Source organism: Maylandia zebra, linkage group LG9 (assembly GCF_041146795.1).
Source record: "Maylandia zebra isolate NMK-2024a linkage group LG9, Mzebra_GT3a, whole genome shotgun sequence".
Classification (NCBI taxonomy): domain Eukaryota; kingdom Metazoa; phylum Chordata; class Actinopteri; order Cichliformes; family Cichlidae; genus Maylandia; species Maylandia zebra.
Window position 1 is genome coordinate 27702011 of NC_135175.1, and position 18811 is coordinate 27720821.

An 18811-nucleotide genomic window follows, 5' to 3' on the forward strand; every position below is an offset into this window, starting at 1 on the left:
CACCGACTCCATTGTTCCAGCTCAGACTGTTCATTGTTACCCAAATAACAAGCCGTGGGTGACTAAGGACATCAAAGCCCCCCTCAACAACAACAAGAGGGCTTTCAGAGGGGGCAATAAAGAGGAGGTGTCATGGTCCTGAGTCTGAGGACTCGGTGTTTTGTGTTTCTTTATATTATTCTTTGTTCTCGGTTATTCTGTTTTGTCTTTTGTTTAGGTTTGCTATGTGTTAGTGTTTTTGTCCATGCCTGCCTGTGTTCTCTCTGTCTGCCCATGGTGTTATTGTGTCTGCTCATGAGTCTGCCTGTCAAGTTCAGTGTCCTGTCTGGTTCTCTGTGTCTGTTAGTTTCCTGTTTTATTCTGAAAGTTCATGTCTCATGTCAGTGTGTTCAGTTTTACCTCTCCCCTGTCTCGTTAGCCTAATTGCTCCCAGCTGTGTCTCCCTCCTGTGGCCCATTCCCTGATTACTCCCCGTGTATTTAAGCCCTGTGTTTTCCTGTGCTCTCTGTTGTGTCGTCTGTTTAACGCCATGTCCGTCTGCATTACTCTGTGTAACCCGGTGTTCATTCTGCGTCTCTCCGCCATCTTTCTTTGTGCATTTTGTTCCTCCTCCTGTGCGTGTTTGGTTCAAGTTTAGTTCTTTAGTTTTCCCCAGTTTAGGTTTGTTTGCTCTCAGCTCTGCTCTTCCTGTTTTTGTCACCGTATCACCTCTGTGAATAAACACTCACTCGCACCCCAGCCAGTGCCTGCATTTTGGATCCTTTTCTCAATTCACCACACGACTGCTGCCCAGCTGTGACAGGAGGTGAGGAAGACCACCACCATGGTCACCATGAAGACCATCACTGGATTCAGGCCAACCAACAGCAGGGGAGCTGAGGGAGGTGAGAAAAGAGCTAACGAGTTGAATCTGTTTTTCAATAGATTCAACACCACAGTGTCTGCTCCCACCCCCACAACCTCACCTAGGGTTGCCAACTCCCTGAAAAATAAATAAGGGACACCTCGTGGCCAGGGCCGGGCAACCCAGTTGTCTTCACCCTTCCCAGTGTGGTGAATTTTCTAGCTCTTTTTTTTTTGTGTGTGAAATTATTATTTTTTAACCATTTGACTTGAAGTTGATTTAAGTAGATGCATATTCTATTCTTTGTGATATGAACACATATCAAACAAGTGATCATTTAGCCATTTATTTTTAGCTCAAAATGACAACATTAACACAATAAAATGGGTCTTTCTTAAACAGAAGCCTGTCATGCTTAACTTTTGAGAATATAAGTAAATCTTTCTTTAAAAGAACTCTGTCCTGCTTAACTTAAAATAATAGAAAGAAAAACATTCTTGTAACAGTGCACATTTAGTACATTTAGTACAATTGGCTTCAGTTGAGGTATTACACCACCACAGCCGCTCACACTGCTCGCGCGCAAACACGTAAACATCGGTGAAAAAGATGGAGCAGCACGGCTGTGCAGCGTGTGATCTGGACACAAGCGATGGAGGCACAACTTGTAGAACTTTGGAAAGCTCATCCGAGCCTTTTCTATGTGGCATCACAAAATTATCACGACCACAACAACCGTGAAAATAGTTGGATTTACATTGCTGCTCAATCACAGCTGCATGATCAATGTTTTTCATTAGCAGTTTAGCAAAGTTGATGGTGGTGTGTCTGTGTGAGTGAAAGACAGAGAGAGCGAGCGACAGATTTTCTGTTATAACCTTAATTTTATGGACGCACAGGGTGAGCTCTCAGGTCGCATCAGAGCATCGGGCGGTATAGTGTGAGACCCTGCATCGTGACCTACCAACTTCTAACCCCTGCGAGTAAATCGTGCAGTTTGAGCAGGAGCTGTATTGCGCGACTAAAAAAAATCGCACAGTGTATGTCCAGCTTTAGGTGTACTGTCGTCCGAGACTTGCACCGCAGTGTCGGCGTTTGTTTCCCTGTTGGCCATGCTTCTTGTTGTGGTCATCTGTTGTCTTCCGGTATTTTCTCCGCAAGCGACCTTTCCTCGACCAATGAGATGAGCGGTAATCTGAATTGTCATACTCGAATTGTCATAAGTGTGCTGTCAGCTCATTGGTCACAAAGCAGGAGAGGGGCTGGGAATTATGTTTTCAAACAAAGCGTTAATTCCATTAAAAGTTATAGACTACTTTTGATTCTCACTGTATTACGGGACAAAGTGCGTCCCTTATTAGCTCAATACGGGACGTGTACTTTTGTTTCGAAATACAGGACGATTCCGTTTTTTAAGGGACGGTTGGCAACCCTAACCTCACCTGTAGTCAGCCTGGAATCCAGAGCCACACCGCTGTGCCAGCTTCTCTCTTCACATGGCGCTGTTGCCTCCTGTGAGATTCCTGACACCCCTCCCCCACCCATCACCTTCACTCAATACCAGGTTGAGATGCAAATGAGGAGACTCAACTCAGGCAAGTCTGCTGGACCAGACGGAGTGAGTCCCCTCGTCCTCAAGACCTGTGCCCCCCAGCTGTGTGGAGTCTTTCATAAACTGTGTAGGAGCCATATGAGTTGTTCCTTTCTGACTAAGTGGGTTGGTTTAAATGGACTCACTGTATTGGTGCACGGGTGTGGGGAGACCACATAAACGAGGCGGCTAGCTAGGAAGGAGGTCGGTCGGTTTGCAGAGTGAAGGAGGAAGTCCGTGGGGATCAAGGACGCATCTGTCCACTAAGTTAACTGGCGTGTTTTGTGATTCGTCTTTTGGTGGTTTGGTGTGTGAGTGAGGTAAGTAGGAGAGTCGGCCGAAGGCCTGTACAGGTCTGGTAACGGTCTCCTGCAGACTTCTTCTCATAGACCAGGGTTGGCACCGATGGAGAGCGGGAGGAGTGAGTGGAATAGTATGGATGGTAGTGAAGAGGAAGAGATTGTCCAGGGTGATGAGAATGAGTGGGGAAAAAGTGGGAAAGGGGGGGGAAGAGGCGCAGAGCTGGTGAAAGGAAGAGGAAAAAGAGAACTGAGGGTAGTAAGGAAGGGACTGACAGTGAAGGTAATGAAGAAGGAACGACTCAGAGTATGAATGTCATTGTCAGGTTTGAGGCAGAGGGTGTGAAGAAAATAGATCCACTTAAGCTGACAAGAGCACTTAAGGCACAAGTTGGGGAAATCAAGTATGCTAAGATACTCAGGGATGGCAATTTACTGGTGGGTTGTAACATGGAAGTGCAGGTGGAAAGATCTAGGAAACTTGTGGGGGTGTGCAAAGCCAAAGTGAAGAATACTGCAAGAGTAGGGGAAAGGAGCACTAGTGGAAATAAAGGAGTTATTGTGGGTGTGCCGTTGAATGTAAATATGAAAGAACTGATGGAGAATTTAACACTGAGAAATGGGGAAGTTAAAGGAGCAAGGAGAATGACGAGCGGTCCTGAGAAAGTAGAAACAGAAACTGTGGTGGTGGAATTTGACACGAAAGAGGTGCCAAAAGAGGTCTTCTTTGGATTAATAAGGTTCAGTGTGCGGGAGTTTGTGCCTAAACCAATGAGGTGTTTCAATTGCCAAGAATTTGGACATGTTTCCAAAGTGTGTAGAGGGAAGAGGAGATGTGCTCGATGTTCTGGTGATCATGAATGTGGGAAGTGTGGTGTGGGAGTAAAACCTAAATGCTGTACTTGTGGAGAGGAGCACAGTGTTGCTTTTTGGGGATGTGAAGTGTTGAGGCAGCAGACAGTCATTCAAAAAACCAGGGTACTGCAGAGAGTGTCATATGCAGAGGCATTGGGAAACACGGGATGGAGGAGAAACACGTAATGGTGAAGGTTATGGCAATGGTTGAAAGGAAAATAGAAGAAGAGAGGAAGAAGATGGTGACATTTATTGCGGGGGTAATAAATGCAACTTCAGATGTGAAGTCCAAGACAGAGGATCCAGATTATTGTGAAGGCGGTGTTGCAACTTTCATCCGTAAATAAAGCCGTAAATAAAGCCGGCTGAGTTGGTTGTGTCCCTGTGACGCGCCTCCAATAATCCATAATGAGTCGTACTTGTACTTTGCGCATTTATTTTAAGAACAAAACACAAACAAACATTTGCGCTTTCAATCAATTTACAAATAGCGCATGGATTAACTGGTGTGCCAAAAAATGACGGTCAACAGAAAAGTTTGCCCACAAACCACTCACCCAACACACCTGCTGCGAACACCGACATCAGGTAAATAGACTGTGACCACACCCGCATACATCACCTGAGACGCAGGTAAAGCTATACACCTGTGCCACCAAAACAAAAAGGAAAAACATAAACATTGACTTTGGCTCTTACAGGCGGCATGTCATAGTTTAGACATGAAGAATATCAGGTGGGAGGATATAAGAGGTGAACTACTTAGTCAGGCAAGTCAAGAGGGATAATGTGGTGGTTAGTTCTTATAACCATATTACTCTTACAGTGGAATGCCAGGAGTTTCTTGTCAAATGGTCAAGATTTTAAGCAGTTTATTTACGCACAGGCGGAAAAACTTGACCTAATTTGTATTCAGGAAACATACTTGAAGCCTTTTTTGGATTTTAGAGTGTATTGGTTTGTTGCTGTTAGATGTGATAGGGAAGAAGGGTCTGGTGGTGGGTGTCTTGCGTTGATTAAGGAAGGTATTCCGTACAAGATAGGAGACCGGGAAGGGGTTTTGGAGTATGTAGTGATACAGGTTTGGATGGGAGGGAAGGTGATTATGGTTGTAAATTTTTATAATCCTTGTAAAAAGTTAGCGTTAAATAAGCTGGAGGAATTGGACATGAAAGGAAATATTATATGGTGTGGGGATTTTAATGCACACCATTTGTTATGGGGGAGTGACAAAACTGACTACAATGGGGGAGTGTTAGAGGAATTTCTGGACAGTAAAAATCTTGTCTGTTTGAATGATGGGAGGAAGACACGAATTGATGTTAGCTCTGGTAAGGAATCTGTTTTAGACTTGACTTTTGCTTCTAGTTCTTTGGCGCCATTATGTGAATGGCGAGTAAACAATAAGTCGTTTGGTAGTGATCATTATCTGGTTGTGAGTAAGATAAGGTTTGGTCTCATACAGGTACCTGAAATGTTAGGGGGGGAAGTGGGTGTTTGGGAAGGTGAATTGGGGGAAGTTTAGTAGGGTTTGTGAGAGGAAGCTTTTACAAGTTCAAAGTCATTTGAGTGTCGAAATTATGACTCGTAAAATCAGTCAATGTATTTTAAGTGCTGCTGGGGAGGCTATTCCAAAGACAACAGGGAAAGCTAGAAGGAGAGACGTCCCATGGTGGAATGATGAATATCAGTTAGTAGTTGGAGAACGAAATGGAGCCTTTAAGTTGGTCAAACGGTCTCATAATTTTCAACACTTAATTGATTACAAAAGAGCACAAGCAAGAGTCAGAAGTACAATAAGAAGAACTAAGAGAACTTACTGGAGAGGCTTCTGTAGTACGCTTGGTAGTAATACTCAATTGGGGGAAGTGTGGGGGATGATCAGGAAAATGGGGGGTGACAGAAGAGGCTGGAGTTATCAATTCTTGAAAAGAATAGTCGAGTAGCTGTTACTGATGGGGAAAAAGCTGATTTGTTGGCAAGTACTTTTGTTGATGTACATAGTGGGAGAAATTTATCAGAGGAAAGTAAACGAGGACGTGAGAGAACTAAAGAAAGATATCTTGACGCTTTAGGGAGGAAGGACAGTACTGCGGATGTAATGGGTTGTCCCTTCTCTATTGGGGAACTGAAAAGAGCTTTGGGCAGAACTAGGAACAGTGCTCCAGGGAAGAATGAGATCAAGTGTCCACTTCCTGCTGTGACAAAACAAATTTCCCACGTGTGGGACTAATAAAGGTTATCTTATCTTATGTTATGCTGAAACATCTAATTCAATTAAATTTTATTTATATAGCGCCAAATCACAACAAAAGTCGCCTCAAGGCGCTTCATAGATACAGAGAAAAACCCAACAATCATATGACTCCCTATGAGCAAGCACTTTGGTGACAGTGGGAAGGAAAAACTCCCTTTTAACAGGAAGAAACCTAAATCTAAGTGATGCAGCATTAAATATATTGCTAATGTTCTTTAATAAGGTATGGACAGTAGGGCGTCTCCCACGTCATGGAAAGAAGCGCTAATTGTACCAATAAAGAAACCAGGGAAAGACAATAGCGATCCTGGAAACTATAGGCCCATTGCTCTGACTTCCAATATGTGTAAACTAATGGAAAGGATGGTGAATGTGAGATTGGTTCACTTTTTGGAGTCAAGAAATGTCTTAGCACCCTGTCAGAGTGATTTTCGTAGAGGAAGAGGGCCGATGGATCCTGTCTTATGTCTGGAAGATGATATCAGGAAAGCGCAAGTTAATAAAGAGGTGGTGGTTGCTGTCTTTGATGTAGTGAGGGGGAAGAATGTTGACCATCTCATCTGGAAACTTCAAGAGGGGATAGGTAAAGTGGAAAAGTGGGGTGTAGACTGGGGTTTTAAATTTTCTGTTGAGAAAACTAAAGTAATGTTTTTCACAAATAAGAAAATTGGGGGTAATGAATTGTTGTACTTGTATGGGAAAGAGTTAGAAAGGGTGGATTGTTTTGGTTTTTGGGTGTGGTTTTTGACAAGAGATTGACTTGGAAACATCACGTAGAGCACGTTGTGGGGAATAGTAAAAAGGTTCTTAATATTTTGAGGTGTTTAGCGGGACTGTCATGGGGTGCTAATTTTGCTGCACTTAAGAGTATTTATCTCGCGTTGATTCGATCAAGATTGGATTATGGGTGTGTGGTATATGGATCAGCGGCTAAGACTTCCTTGAAGAAGCTGGATGTAATTCAAGCTCGAGCACTGAGACTCTGCTTAGGGGCAGTTAAAACAACGCCAATATGTGCTCTACAAGTGGAATCAGGAGAAATGCCGCTGTGTATTAGAAGGCAACAGCTGTTGGTTAATTATTGGATAAATTTGAAAGGTCATGCCGAAACCCATCCTGTTAAGAAAGCGTTAGGGGCTTGTTGGGAAAGAGGGAAGGTTTTTAAAAATAGTTTTGGGTGGGTTGGAGATGATAGTGCAAGAACTTTTAAAGTGTCTGACAAAGTCTTTAATCAGACAGTGTTGTGGCCTTTACGTCCCATATGGACATTGAAGTGTCTTGTCGTGGACAGCTCTTTAACGGACACTGGAAAGCGGAAAGTGACCACAGATATTTGTCAAAAATTCTATAACAGATTGGACAGCAAATACAGTGACTTTTTACAGGTGTATACAGATGGGTCAAAAGATCCTAAGACAGAAGCAACTGGTGTAGCAGTGGTAATTCCGGTGTTGAATATCAAGATTGCGAAAAGAACATCACCCCGTCTGGGTGTATATGCAGTTGAATTGTTTGCCATACTGCTGGCTCTAGAATGGGTGGAGGACAGCAGGGTCTCAAAAGTACTGATATGCAGTGATTCATTTTCCACATTATTAAGTATTGAACAGGGTTACACAACTACCCATCAGCAAATTCTGTATGACATTCTTTTTGCTCATCATAGACTGTCTGACCAAGATAAACATGTAGTAATAATGTGGACTCCGGCTCATGTGGGTATCTTGGGTAATGAAAGCGCAGATAGGTTGGCAAAAGCAGCTGTTAAGAGTCGACATAGATGTACAGTTACCATTGTCAAAATCTGAAGGGAAAAGTGTAGTTTGGGCAGAGAGTCGGAACTTATGGCAAATGGCATGGGATAATGAAACAAAAGGGAGACATTTATATAGGGTGCAAAACACAATAGAAGCTAAGAGGAGTAGCGGATTGCAGAGACGTGAGGAGGTTGTTATCAGTCGAATACGAACGGGCCACTGCTTTTTAAATGGTACTCTTTTTCAGATAGGGAAACATCCGACTGGGTTGTGTGATGGGTGCACTGATATGGAGACAGTTGAGCATGTACTCCTTAGTTGTAGGAAGTATGTAAGTCACAGGAGGGTGATGTGGGGTGAAATGAGTGGTGGAAGGGAACTTAACTTATTAACCACTTGTTCAAATGTAAGTCATGGTGAACGGAAAGTGGTGGCTTTTCGTTTTTTGAGAAGTACTGGTCTCATCAAGAGGATCTGAGGATTCAGGAGTGACGGACGGTTAACAGCCAGGAGATGGCAGTAATGCAACAGTTTTGGATGCAAGCTTCTTCTTCTACATTTTAATGGCGGTTGGCAAACAACTTTTAGGTGCATTTACCACCACCTTCTGGAAAGGAGTGTGGGTCAGAACGGTTTTGTAATCTACAGTCTCGGATAGGCTACGTTCACACTGTCATACCGTGATCGGATATGGGTCGCATAGGGTCCAAAAAATCGGATTTGATGCGCTTTCGCCTGCAGTGTGAACGTAGCCATACACACCCGTCTTGGATGCAAGCTGCCGTTAAACGTGACTGAAGAAGAAGTGCAGGGGTGTGGGGCATGTCTCATGGGTGTGGTAGATGATAAATGTGGTTGCACTCACCTGTTCACGGCACCTGATGTTGATGAGCAGAAAGGCAGGGTGAGCATGAAGCAAAACTTTCTGTTGCCCGCAGCTTGAATGATTTTGATGTATTTTCACTGGAACTTGATGGTTTATGTATATTTGTGCACTAATTGATGCCATAGGCCAAATTGTAAGTTGGCATTGTAATTAGTGCAGTTATTGTTGAGTTGCAGTTATTTGTTTGTGCAATCTGTGCATTTGTTTAATAGTTAATCCCATGTGCTGATTTATATATTGGACAGTTGCATGTGGAATAAAAGGAGCAAATGGTACAGAAGTGTATTTTATGCCTTTATTGTTGCGCGTCATCTGTGTCCTCATGTTTAGCCTGCCGCGGTTGGAGGAGCCGCAACAAATTGTCAACAGAAAGTGTTTTTAGGTTTTATTAGATTGTTTATATACCGGGCGATCGTGGCTCAAGAGTTGGGAGTTCGCCTTGTAATCGGAAGGTTGCCGGTTCGAGCCCCGGCTTGGACAGTCTCGGTCGTTGTGTCCTTGGGCAAGACGCTTCACCCGTTGCCTACTGGTGGTGGTCAGAGGGCCCGGTGGCGCCAGTGTCCGACAGCCTCGCCTCTGTCAGTGTGCCCCAGGGTGGCTGTGACTACAATGTATGTGTGTGGATGACTGGATATGTAAAGCGCTTTGGGGTCCATAGGGACTAGTAAAGCGCTATATAAATACAGGCCATTTACCATATATAGATGAGTTTTATTGATGATAGTTTGCTGTTGCCTTTGTCCACGCAGCTTTTAGATTAAGCCTTTGGCTACACAAAATAGATTTCTGTCAGGAGTCATATTCCCCTGTTAGGTTTTAGCAGTACAGCTGCACAAGGCGTTGTACTGATTTGCTTTCTAGTTATTGTGCATCAGGCGGCTGAAGCCATTGGCTTGGGAGTACCGCTGCAGTTTGTGTTTAAGACAGTTTGTCTTCCTCACAGCTGACGGTATGGAGGTACATAAATACCCACCGCTAGTATGTACGGAAGACTAGGTTGAGTGAGTTAGGTTTAATAGGCAGAGGGGGATATTTCTCCTGTTAATTGTGTGTGTCCAAGGTTTATTGAAGGGAATGTCATCAAGTTGATGTGTTGGAATGAGGCTGTGTGGCATAGGTGCAGTTCAGCGTTTGGATTTTGTAATGTTGTGAAAAAAATGGAGACACACCAATTAATACAATGTGGTGATGTGGATGGAAAAAAAGATAGCCGAAACCGACTGCTAAGGCTTTGGAGAATCAGATTGAAAGACTTCAAACAGAACATCCCACTAAGATTAATAAAATTAAAAAGGTCATAAAGGTTATTAAAGAATTAAAGCAATCTGAAGATAATGTTTCCACTGTTCAGGCTCAGAGAATTTGTCTGTGTTGCTTAATGAGGCAACTCGTCTGCATGAAACCTTGCTTCCTTTGCTTCCTCAATAAGAGCAAGAAAAACAAACTGCTTGGTTTAGAAGTGTGCGAGCACATAATACTGAGTTTATGGAAGAGATAAAGAAATGGCTTCATGATGCAAAGGGAAACCTGCAGAGTAGAAATCAGGTGTCTGAGCTTGATTTGCCACATTTAAATCCACCTGGTGTTGAGTCTTCTGATGTATTACCTGCTGGAAATGGTTCTGGTGTTTCTAGGCACGCCGGGAATGTTGGTAAAGGTGCTGCGATAGATGATGTTAATCAAAGTGATAGCATCTCTAATGTTGCAAGCAGAAGTTGTAGGAAAAGTAAATCATCACTCAGTGGCTCAATGGTTTCATCTGCCTTGTCAGCACTCATAATGGCAGAAGCTGACATGGCTGCCCTTCTTGTTCGACAGAGGTTGTTGAAAGAAAAGCATGCTTTGGAAGAACAAATACAGCTTAAGAAAAGAAAGGAGCTGCTTGACTTAGAAACTGAAATAGCAGCCTCAGCAGCAAAGGTGAATGTTTTAAAAGCTTCTGAAATGTCCCGAGTCTCAAGTGCTGTTAATGGTAAATCTGATGGAATGAATTCGTATTTAGAACGAGAGCAGGGGCGTTTAGGCATTTTAAATCCTAATGCTCCGACGTTCAATACTGTGTTACCAGAGCGACCATATCAGGGTGTTGATGAAAGTGATCATCAAGCACATGTATTGGATGTGAGGCCCAAGGTTAAGAATATTTCTCAGCCTAAGGTCGTTTTGTTGGAACAGTCAGAGGCGAAGTTATATCAAGTATTTCCAGGTGCAGTTTCAACTACTCAGATGATGTCGCAGTCTCACGCACAATCAAAACCTCTTACACATACAATGCAAGTTGGTGAGGGTCATGATCATCTAGTCAGTTTTGAAGAAACAAAATGAAATTACAAGTTTATTGGCTGAGCAGCAGTCTCTGTTTTTGCTACCAAGGCGTGACATTCAGTTATTTGATGGTGATCCTTTGCAATATCAAACATTTATGAGAGCTTTTGAGCACATGGTGGAGAGTCAAGCTCACAGTGCTAAGGATTGTTTATATGTTCTCGAGCAATATACTAGAGGCCATCCAAGAGAAATGGTCAGAAGCTGTCAGTATATCCCTGCTGAGTATGGATATGCTAAAGCTAAATCTTTGCTCCAGGAGAACTTTGGCAATTCGCTGAAAATTGCTGCTGCCTACATTGAAAGGGTCAGTAAATGGCCACCTATAAAATCTGATGATGTGAAGACTTTGCAGGAATATGGGTTTTTATTAAGGCAATGTTGTAATGCAATGGGAGACGTTGAGTCCTTGCATGAGTTGGATGTCTCTGCTAATATGCAAGCAGGTATACAAAAAGTTACCTTATAAGCTCAGGGATAAGTGGAGGAATGTTGTCTGCGATCTGCAGGAGAGGTTTCAACGTAAAGTGGTTTTTTGCGATGTTGAGTTTGTCGAAAGGCAAGTTAAGATCACAAGTGACCCATTGTTTGGAGATATACAGGATCCTCTGACAGCCATCAGAAAAGAGGCTAGGAATGGTAAGTCTCAGTTTTACCCTAAGGCTAAGCGGAGTAGTTTTGCTACTACTGTGGCCAAGGTGGAAGATTGAGCCAGTATTGAGGCGAGAGAGTGGTTCAGTTGTGACCAAGGTTTGCTTGTTTTGTGGAGCAGGGCATATGTTGGATTTGTGTCCTTCATTTGAAAGAAAGTTGCACTGTGAAAGATTATCTTTTTTGAAAGAGAATGGTGTGTGTTTTGGTTGTCTGTGCATTGGGCACAGAAGCAAGGACTGTAGGAAACGTCTCTTGTGTAAAGTCTGTAAACAGAAACACCCCACACTCTTACATATCCACTCCAAGCAGAGGGAAAGTGTTTCAGTGCAAACTATAGGAGGGTGAGAACCACCAGATGAAGGTCCTTCATGTGCTGTGCAAAGCAGTGGTGTTACTGGGGCCGGTGAGCAAAATAGTGCTCTGTCCATAATACCAGTTAGAGTGAAGGCCAAGAAAGGTAATCAGTCACTGATAACCTATGCTTTCCTAGATCCTGGGAGCTCAGCTTCATTTTGTACTGAAGGGCTCATGAATAGGCTGAATCTTTCAGGAAGGAAAACTGGCATTCTTTTGCGGACAATGGGTCAGGAGAAAATGGTCAGTAGTTATGTTGTTTCAGATTTGGAAGTAGCTGGTTTGGATTTAGATCACTACTGTGACTTGCCTGACTTATTTACTCAGAAAAGCATGCCTGTTCATCAATGTAATATTCCCCGACAGGAAGATCTCGATAGATGGCCACATTTGCGCCATATTAAGATACTGGAGATAAATTCCGGGGTAGACCTGTTGATCGGGACTAATGTGCCCAAGGCTTTAGAGCCATGGGATGTTGTTAGAAGTCAGGATGGAGGTCCCTGTGCAGTAAAAACTATGCTGGGTTGGACGGTGAATGGTCCTCTCAGAGAGGATTGTAAGACGGACATTTTTGATGTGAGTGTCAATAGGATTTCCGTGGCAAGATTGGATGAGCTGTGGGAACGTCAAATGAAGGCTGATTTTCCAGAATGTATTCAGGATGAGCAGTTTGCTTTGTCTAGAGAAGATCAGCAGTTTATGAAGTCAGTGATGGATTCTGTTAAGTTGGTTGATGGTCATTACACCATTGGTTTACCTTTTAGGTGCAATCAGGTAAAAATGGATGATTCCTGGTTGTCAGGGCCAAAGTTTCTTGCTCAACCAGAAATTAATTGGCCAGTGAACCTTGATTTTTGGAAAGATCTCTTCAAATGATCCAGAGATTAAAATGGCCGTTTTAGTTAATGCTGTTGATGCAAATGAATGCAAAGATGGTGCGATGAAGTTAATTATTTTTCTTCGTGGACTCGTCTGAAAAAGATGGTTGCATGGATTCTTAGATTCAAAGATTTGCTGCAGGAACTTAGTAAAAAGAGGAAACGGCTGAAAGAGAGCTTTGCGTCTAGCGTGACTAAAGAAAATCTTGAGGAAAATCTTAAAAGAGAGTTGCAAACTGTCAAGGACCATGCTGCTAAAGGATTTCTCTCGGTAAAAGAACTTAACAAGGCAGAGAATGCAGTTCTTTGTTTTTGTCAAAGGAGGAGATATTCAGATGAGATCAGTAGGTTGCAGAGGGGTGAAAAGGTGAAGAAGAGTAGTGAGCTCTATAGGCTTAATCCTAAACTTGAGAATGGTGTGTTGAGAGTGGGAGGTAGGCTTAGTAGAGCAGCTACCAATTCAGTTTTTCTTTCCTTCTAACCTGAAATTCCGATTTAAATTTTTTGAGCTTTGTTATTTACATAATGCTGAACATAAGGAGAACCTTGAAAGGTTTCGTGTGAAACCAGAAGAACAGGTGTAGCATTGTGTGATTTTTCTGCAAAGATTGAAAGCCCACACAGAGAGATGAAGAGATTCCTAACATTGCACATTACCTTCAAGTCATTACTTAAACGACTACAGGCATAAAAACATTATTCAGCAACTCGCATCATAAAATAAGTCTGAGAATAATGTGGGGTGTTTTGTAACCCTTACACTATACACAAGCAACAAGGGTTTGTCATTTCTCTTAAAAAAAAAAAAAAAAAAAAAAAAGTGATTCCCCTTATTTCATGTCAGAATCGAGGATGTTGTGTTTTGTCTGAAAACTTGTTGAGTGACTTTTTTTTTTTTTTTTTGTTTCATTGGTGTGCCACAAGGGTTGCCTAATCAGTACTGACGTGCACATGAGCCCCACCTTGTTAATAACAAAGTGGACACAAACGATGAGCTTTAGGCACACCAGTGCAGCATAACGTCTAGTAATCTTCCCCGATCTCCTGAAGGAAGCATGTCTCCTGTCTACTTTCTCCTCCTGCTGGTCCCTGTGATCTCGGCTCAGACTTTTCACTGGGGTCCCTGCCCTACTCCAAAGGTGCAATCTGACTTCATCCTTGAACCGGTGAGCACAAATAGCATAATATTTTTGGTTTACTGTCTATGTATACTCGGTATATAAAGAGTTTGAACTAATGGCTTGTCTTTGTTTACAGTACCTGGGAGAGTGGTACGAGATTGAGAAGCTGCCTGCTTACTTTGCAATAGGAGAGTGCATCCGGGCAAACTATTCTATGAGGGAAGATGGGACTGTCCGAGTACTGACCTCTCAGGTGTTAAAAGTACGGTAAGTGATGAAGGATTGGACCATATGCTGATTCAGCAGGGCAAAATTTATCTTTAACTTATTCTGTCTGTCTGCCGGTGTGGCAGATTAGATCAGGAGACTCGTACCACTGTGTTGTCTGTGTGGTAGACTTAAAATTCTGGGAAATAATTAGTCTTTTAATATATAATGTTGTGCACATGTTTGTATGTCTCAGGAATGGCGGTAGGTGGGTTGTAGAGGGGACAGCCAAAGTCATGGAACCAAAAGAACCAGCCAAGCTTGGAGTCCAGTTCACATCTTGTAAGTACCCATCTTATCAACTTCTTTTATAACAGTGTTTTTCTTTATCTGTTTTTGCTTTTCTTTTTTTCGCTTGCCTTTTATTCTCATAAGGATGATCAGGCTCTTAAAAGTTGTATGGCATGTCTGTATTGGCTTAATTTTTCTTTTGGAAATTGTTGCTTGGTTTAGGCTATAACAAGCTTACTTTTGCACTTTTTAGGACAAGGTGTTGAATAAATAATCTAACACTGCTCGTATGTTAGCATGCTAACAGTAGTATTTACGTTAAAAAACCGTGACACCAAACACGTGATCACTATTCTTACTGTAGCCTAATGAATGCCCAAATCATCATCATGTAGATTATACTGCCACTTATATAAGTAAAAATTTGACATGAAATCTTTCTGAAAATGTTGTCATGTAATCAAAGTATTATAGTCTATGCTGCCCAAAGAGAGGAGCAAATATGGCTACATAGAAATGTACAATATGTATTGAAGAAATCTCTCTTTACAGCCTGTCAACTTTAAATGGAAAATTGTATTGTTTTGTTCATTTTTGTCTGAGTATCTTTGATTTTTTTTTTTTTTTTTGGTTTCCAGTTCTTCCCTACTCTCCATACTGGGTTGTGTCGACTGACTACACCACCTATTCTGTAGTGTACTCCTGCACAGACATCTTTAAGAGATTCCATTTCAACTACGCCTGGATTTTCTCACGGTCGCCCACCTTGCCCTGCGTAATTGTGGCTTATGCTAAAAAGCTGCTGAATGAAGAAGGAATCAACACTTCCAAGATGACCTACACAGATCATAACTGTGAATTGTGTAACTGAGGTCTAATACAGATGTTCATTAGAGTTTTCCTTCCTGAATATTTTATATAAACTACTCAGTTTACCTGTATTACTCTGTGGCCTTTTAATCCTTCGAATTCTTTAGGGCCAGAGAATTTTGTCACAATTTTAGTACATTTTTCACTTAAATGATAAGTTGCATCTAAAATATTCATTTGGTACTATATCAGCATGTTAAGGTATTCATTTAAGATATTATTTGATTAACAGAACAATGTTTATTTACTTACAATAATCAGTGAAACAAGCTACTTTTGGTAATTAAAAAACTATAAAGCTTCTGTATAAATTAAAGTTACATCCATTATTCAATTGTTTCATCTCTTTTCATTCTTCTGCTGAACATTTTTATAACTGATCGTTGTAATTGGTTGCTAGGGGTTCACTGACCGGTCTCTAGGCCGACAAAGACAAAAAAAAACAACAAACTAAGAAAAAGCAAAAAATGCAAAAACAAAAGCCTGACGAATACTATCTGATTATTTGGAGGTGAAAAGCCAACAAGGTTAGATGGTATTTAATGTGGAAGATGACAGAAGTGTTAGACAAACTTATAGTCACTAATATTTAGAACACTCATTTGTTCCAAAGTTTGCAAATTTAAAATAATCAATTAAAATGTAGGTTTTCACTGAATGTCTCTGGTTCATAGAAGAAGAAAAATGTATGCTTGTTAGATAAGGAATGTATTTGTTTCATGTTATGCATGTAGGACTGTGAGAAATAACAATTCAAAACTATAATGTGGAGCAAACTGAAAGGTTGTCATTGACTGACAGTGCAAGTTCTCTACCAGCAATAACACCAATGCATAACCAAAACATGCTGGCATTTACTGTTATGTTAAAGGTGTTAGAATCACAATATTATAAATATCACACCGTGTGTGTGTGTGTGTGTGTGTGTGTGCGCGTATTTTTTTTTCGCAATGCTCGTACTTTGTGATTACTCACCTGATCCACTGACTTTATCTTCTGATCATGTGAAGAGTTAGCAGTGGGAGACTGTACACAGTCTGTAGGCTGCTCACCCAATCAGAAAATGGGCATAGTAGAGCCTTATCTAGAGCCAGTCAACAGCCAGTCATCCTCGTGTTTTTCAAGATATTTATATGAATCTAATCAAACCAGATAATGATTAAGAAGCAGAAACACATGGGATCTGGATAAATTAAATATTTTATTGCTTGTCATAGTTAGTGTTTTCATAATTTGGGCACGTCAGCTGCTATGTAGGAGCTCATACACTCGGTGCCTACCAGCGTCAGACCACCATATGACATCGGTGAACAGTTTAGGCAAGAAAACTTTAATAGCGTCAAAGGGAAATACACCAAACTGCAATCTTAAAAGTTTGATGTTATTTATTTAAATATGTTATAAAACACGTACAAGTACTTTCGGAATATCAACAGGTGTTTCATGTAATTGAATGATTCCTAATTGTTCTTTTTTTAGTTTTCTTTTTTTTAAATTGTTACAGTATAGAATAGTGATTGTGAATCCACAAGATCTGGTGTGGCAACATGTGGTATGCAAAACACCCAAAAGGAAACAGACCTGAACAAAGGAAAGATTTCTGACATTTTTACTGGAATCTAAGTTCACGAAAACAAGACCCACATAACTACAATGTGTCATAACTATTACATCTTAATAGGGAACAAGTGAAGCAAAAATGTTGCAAATCAACATTCATAACTTTGTAATATAACTTCTGGTCCCTGTGATCTCAGCTCAGACACATTAATGGAGTCCCTTTCCTACTACTTCAGTTGAATTAATAGTACTCTATTTGTGTTTCTCAGGAGTGATGATACGTGGTCCATAAAAGGTATAGCCAAAGTTGTGGATCCCAGCAAAACTTGAGTCAACTTCTCACCTTGTATGTAGTTTTCTTATCACCCCTCTTTACAGCTGTAAATATATTGCTTTTGGCACCTTTTCATTTCTTCTTGCTAATTGTCCTTTTTTTGGTCATTATTACTCTTTTTGTTTTTCTTCTTCGTTTCCTGAGGATAATTAGGCTCTTAAGATCATTACAAACTGATGAAAAGACAAAACAACGAAAACAATATTTTGCCTCACTTATAGGACCTTTGTTTACCTTGTAACCATTCAATAAGCTTTTCTGAACTCATCTTGATTGAAGGCACACACAACAATAACAACATCAGTTAACATGTAATGCAGTAGTTTGTAATGTTTGTAATGTCACTGATATTAAGGGGCTCTGTCACAACCAGTGTTGGGAAGGTTACTTTTAAAATGTATTCCATTACAGAATACAGAATACATGCCCCAAAATGTATTCTGTAACGTATTCCGTTACGTTACTCAATGACAGTAACGTATTCTGAATACTTTGGATTACTTAATATATTATCATGCTTTTTACAACTACGTGAATGTACTATTGCTGTGTGATTTATTACTATTACTGAAGGTCCGCGACTCCAAACTGTAGTAAAGGGACCTCTGACTAATACGGCGGGGTCCCTGTCGGCTTGTAGCCGAAAAATAGCTTTACTTTGTTGTGTGGGTCAACTTTTCTTGTGAGAGACAGAGAGAGGCGTTGAAAGGCTGCTCCAACGGAACTTAGTTTTTGGAGGAAAACACGAACACTGTGTACAGTCGAGTCTTAATAGCTTACTTACAACTGGGCTCGTCAGGCACTCTTCTTGGCTGAAGTGGTTATTATTATATTTACATGCTTCCAGCTCCCGTTTTTCCTCGATGACAACTCGTACCTTTCCACTCCCCTTTTTCTCGCTCCTCGCGCTCACAGACCCATAACGTGTATGGCAGTCCATTCTCCCTGCAACACGGACTACACTGCCCATGATGCTACATTCTTTAGAGATATGCTTGTAGCATTCTGCCTGTTAGCTTAGCACAACAACAACGAAAAGGCGCTCTCTCACCCAGGAAACACAGTCTCAGAGAGAGAGAGAGAGCGTCGCCCTGTAACCATGGCAACCGTAACGCTGCCGCCTGGAACAACAGAACGTAGCTGTCAAAGAAAACCCAAACAGTCCTGACAGTCCTGATCTAGAGATCAACAAAAGTCACACCCTTTGGCTGCACCTAGAAATTCTTTTTATGAAAAGTTTTAAACAGAATCAGTGAGAACTAGTTCTGTTGTTTAGGGCTGAACAGCCCAGTTAGTAGACATTTGAGGTTGTGCTGAAAAGAATTACACAAAGAATTACACCGTTTCTACTGTTGAACTGTAAAAACTGTGCCATGAACAAAACTTGTGGTTGTACAGTGACTGAATTTCCAATAACAAGGGGCCCGATAACCCAAACTTCCAAAACACGTTTCACAAAAACAAAAATTCTTTCTTTTAGTAGATTTCCATGCACCCTTGAGCATCCTCAAGAGGCTCAAGAGCTGGTTTAGTGTTCTGCAATCAAGACGAATCAGAATTTTTAAGGAATATGAGGAGAATTGGCCACAGAGATGGGCACATTTTAGTATATTAGCGTATAAGTATATGTTCATGACATTGTCCCTGCCTTTTTTTACACCTTAAATGAAATATGAGAAACTAATGATAGTGAAAGATGTCACCACAGTTTTCACTTATTTGATC

General features: G+C 41.3%; 1 protein-coding gene across 5 annotated transcripts; it reads left to right on the forward strand.

Moving 5' to 3' along the window:
- The first annotated feature begins 528 nt into the window (after positions 1-528).
- Positions 529-15526, forward strand: LOC101464222 (apolipoprotein D). Of its 5 annotated transcripts, none has more exons than XM_076888291.1 (6): positions 529-884; positions 12416-12445; positions 13715-13869; positions 13961-14091; positions 14288-14373; positions 14961-15526. In XM_076888291.1, exons 1-6 carry the CDS (start codon positions 824-826, stop codon positions 15191-15193), a joined length of 696 nt encoding a protein of 231 aa, XP_076744406.1. In that variant the 5' UTR covers positions 529-823; the 3' UTR covers positions 15194-15526. The 5 variants fall into 5 exon arrangements, with proteins under 5 accessions (XP_076744406.1, XP_076744407.1, XP_076744409.1 ...); XM_076888293.1 differs by lacking the exon at positions 529-884 and adding an exon at positions 8414-8507; XM_076888292.1 differs by lacking the exon at positions 12416-12445 and having other exon boundaries at positions 531-884; positions 13754-13869.
- The last annotated feature ends 3285 nt before the right edge of the window (positions 15527-18811 follow it).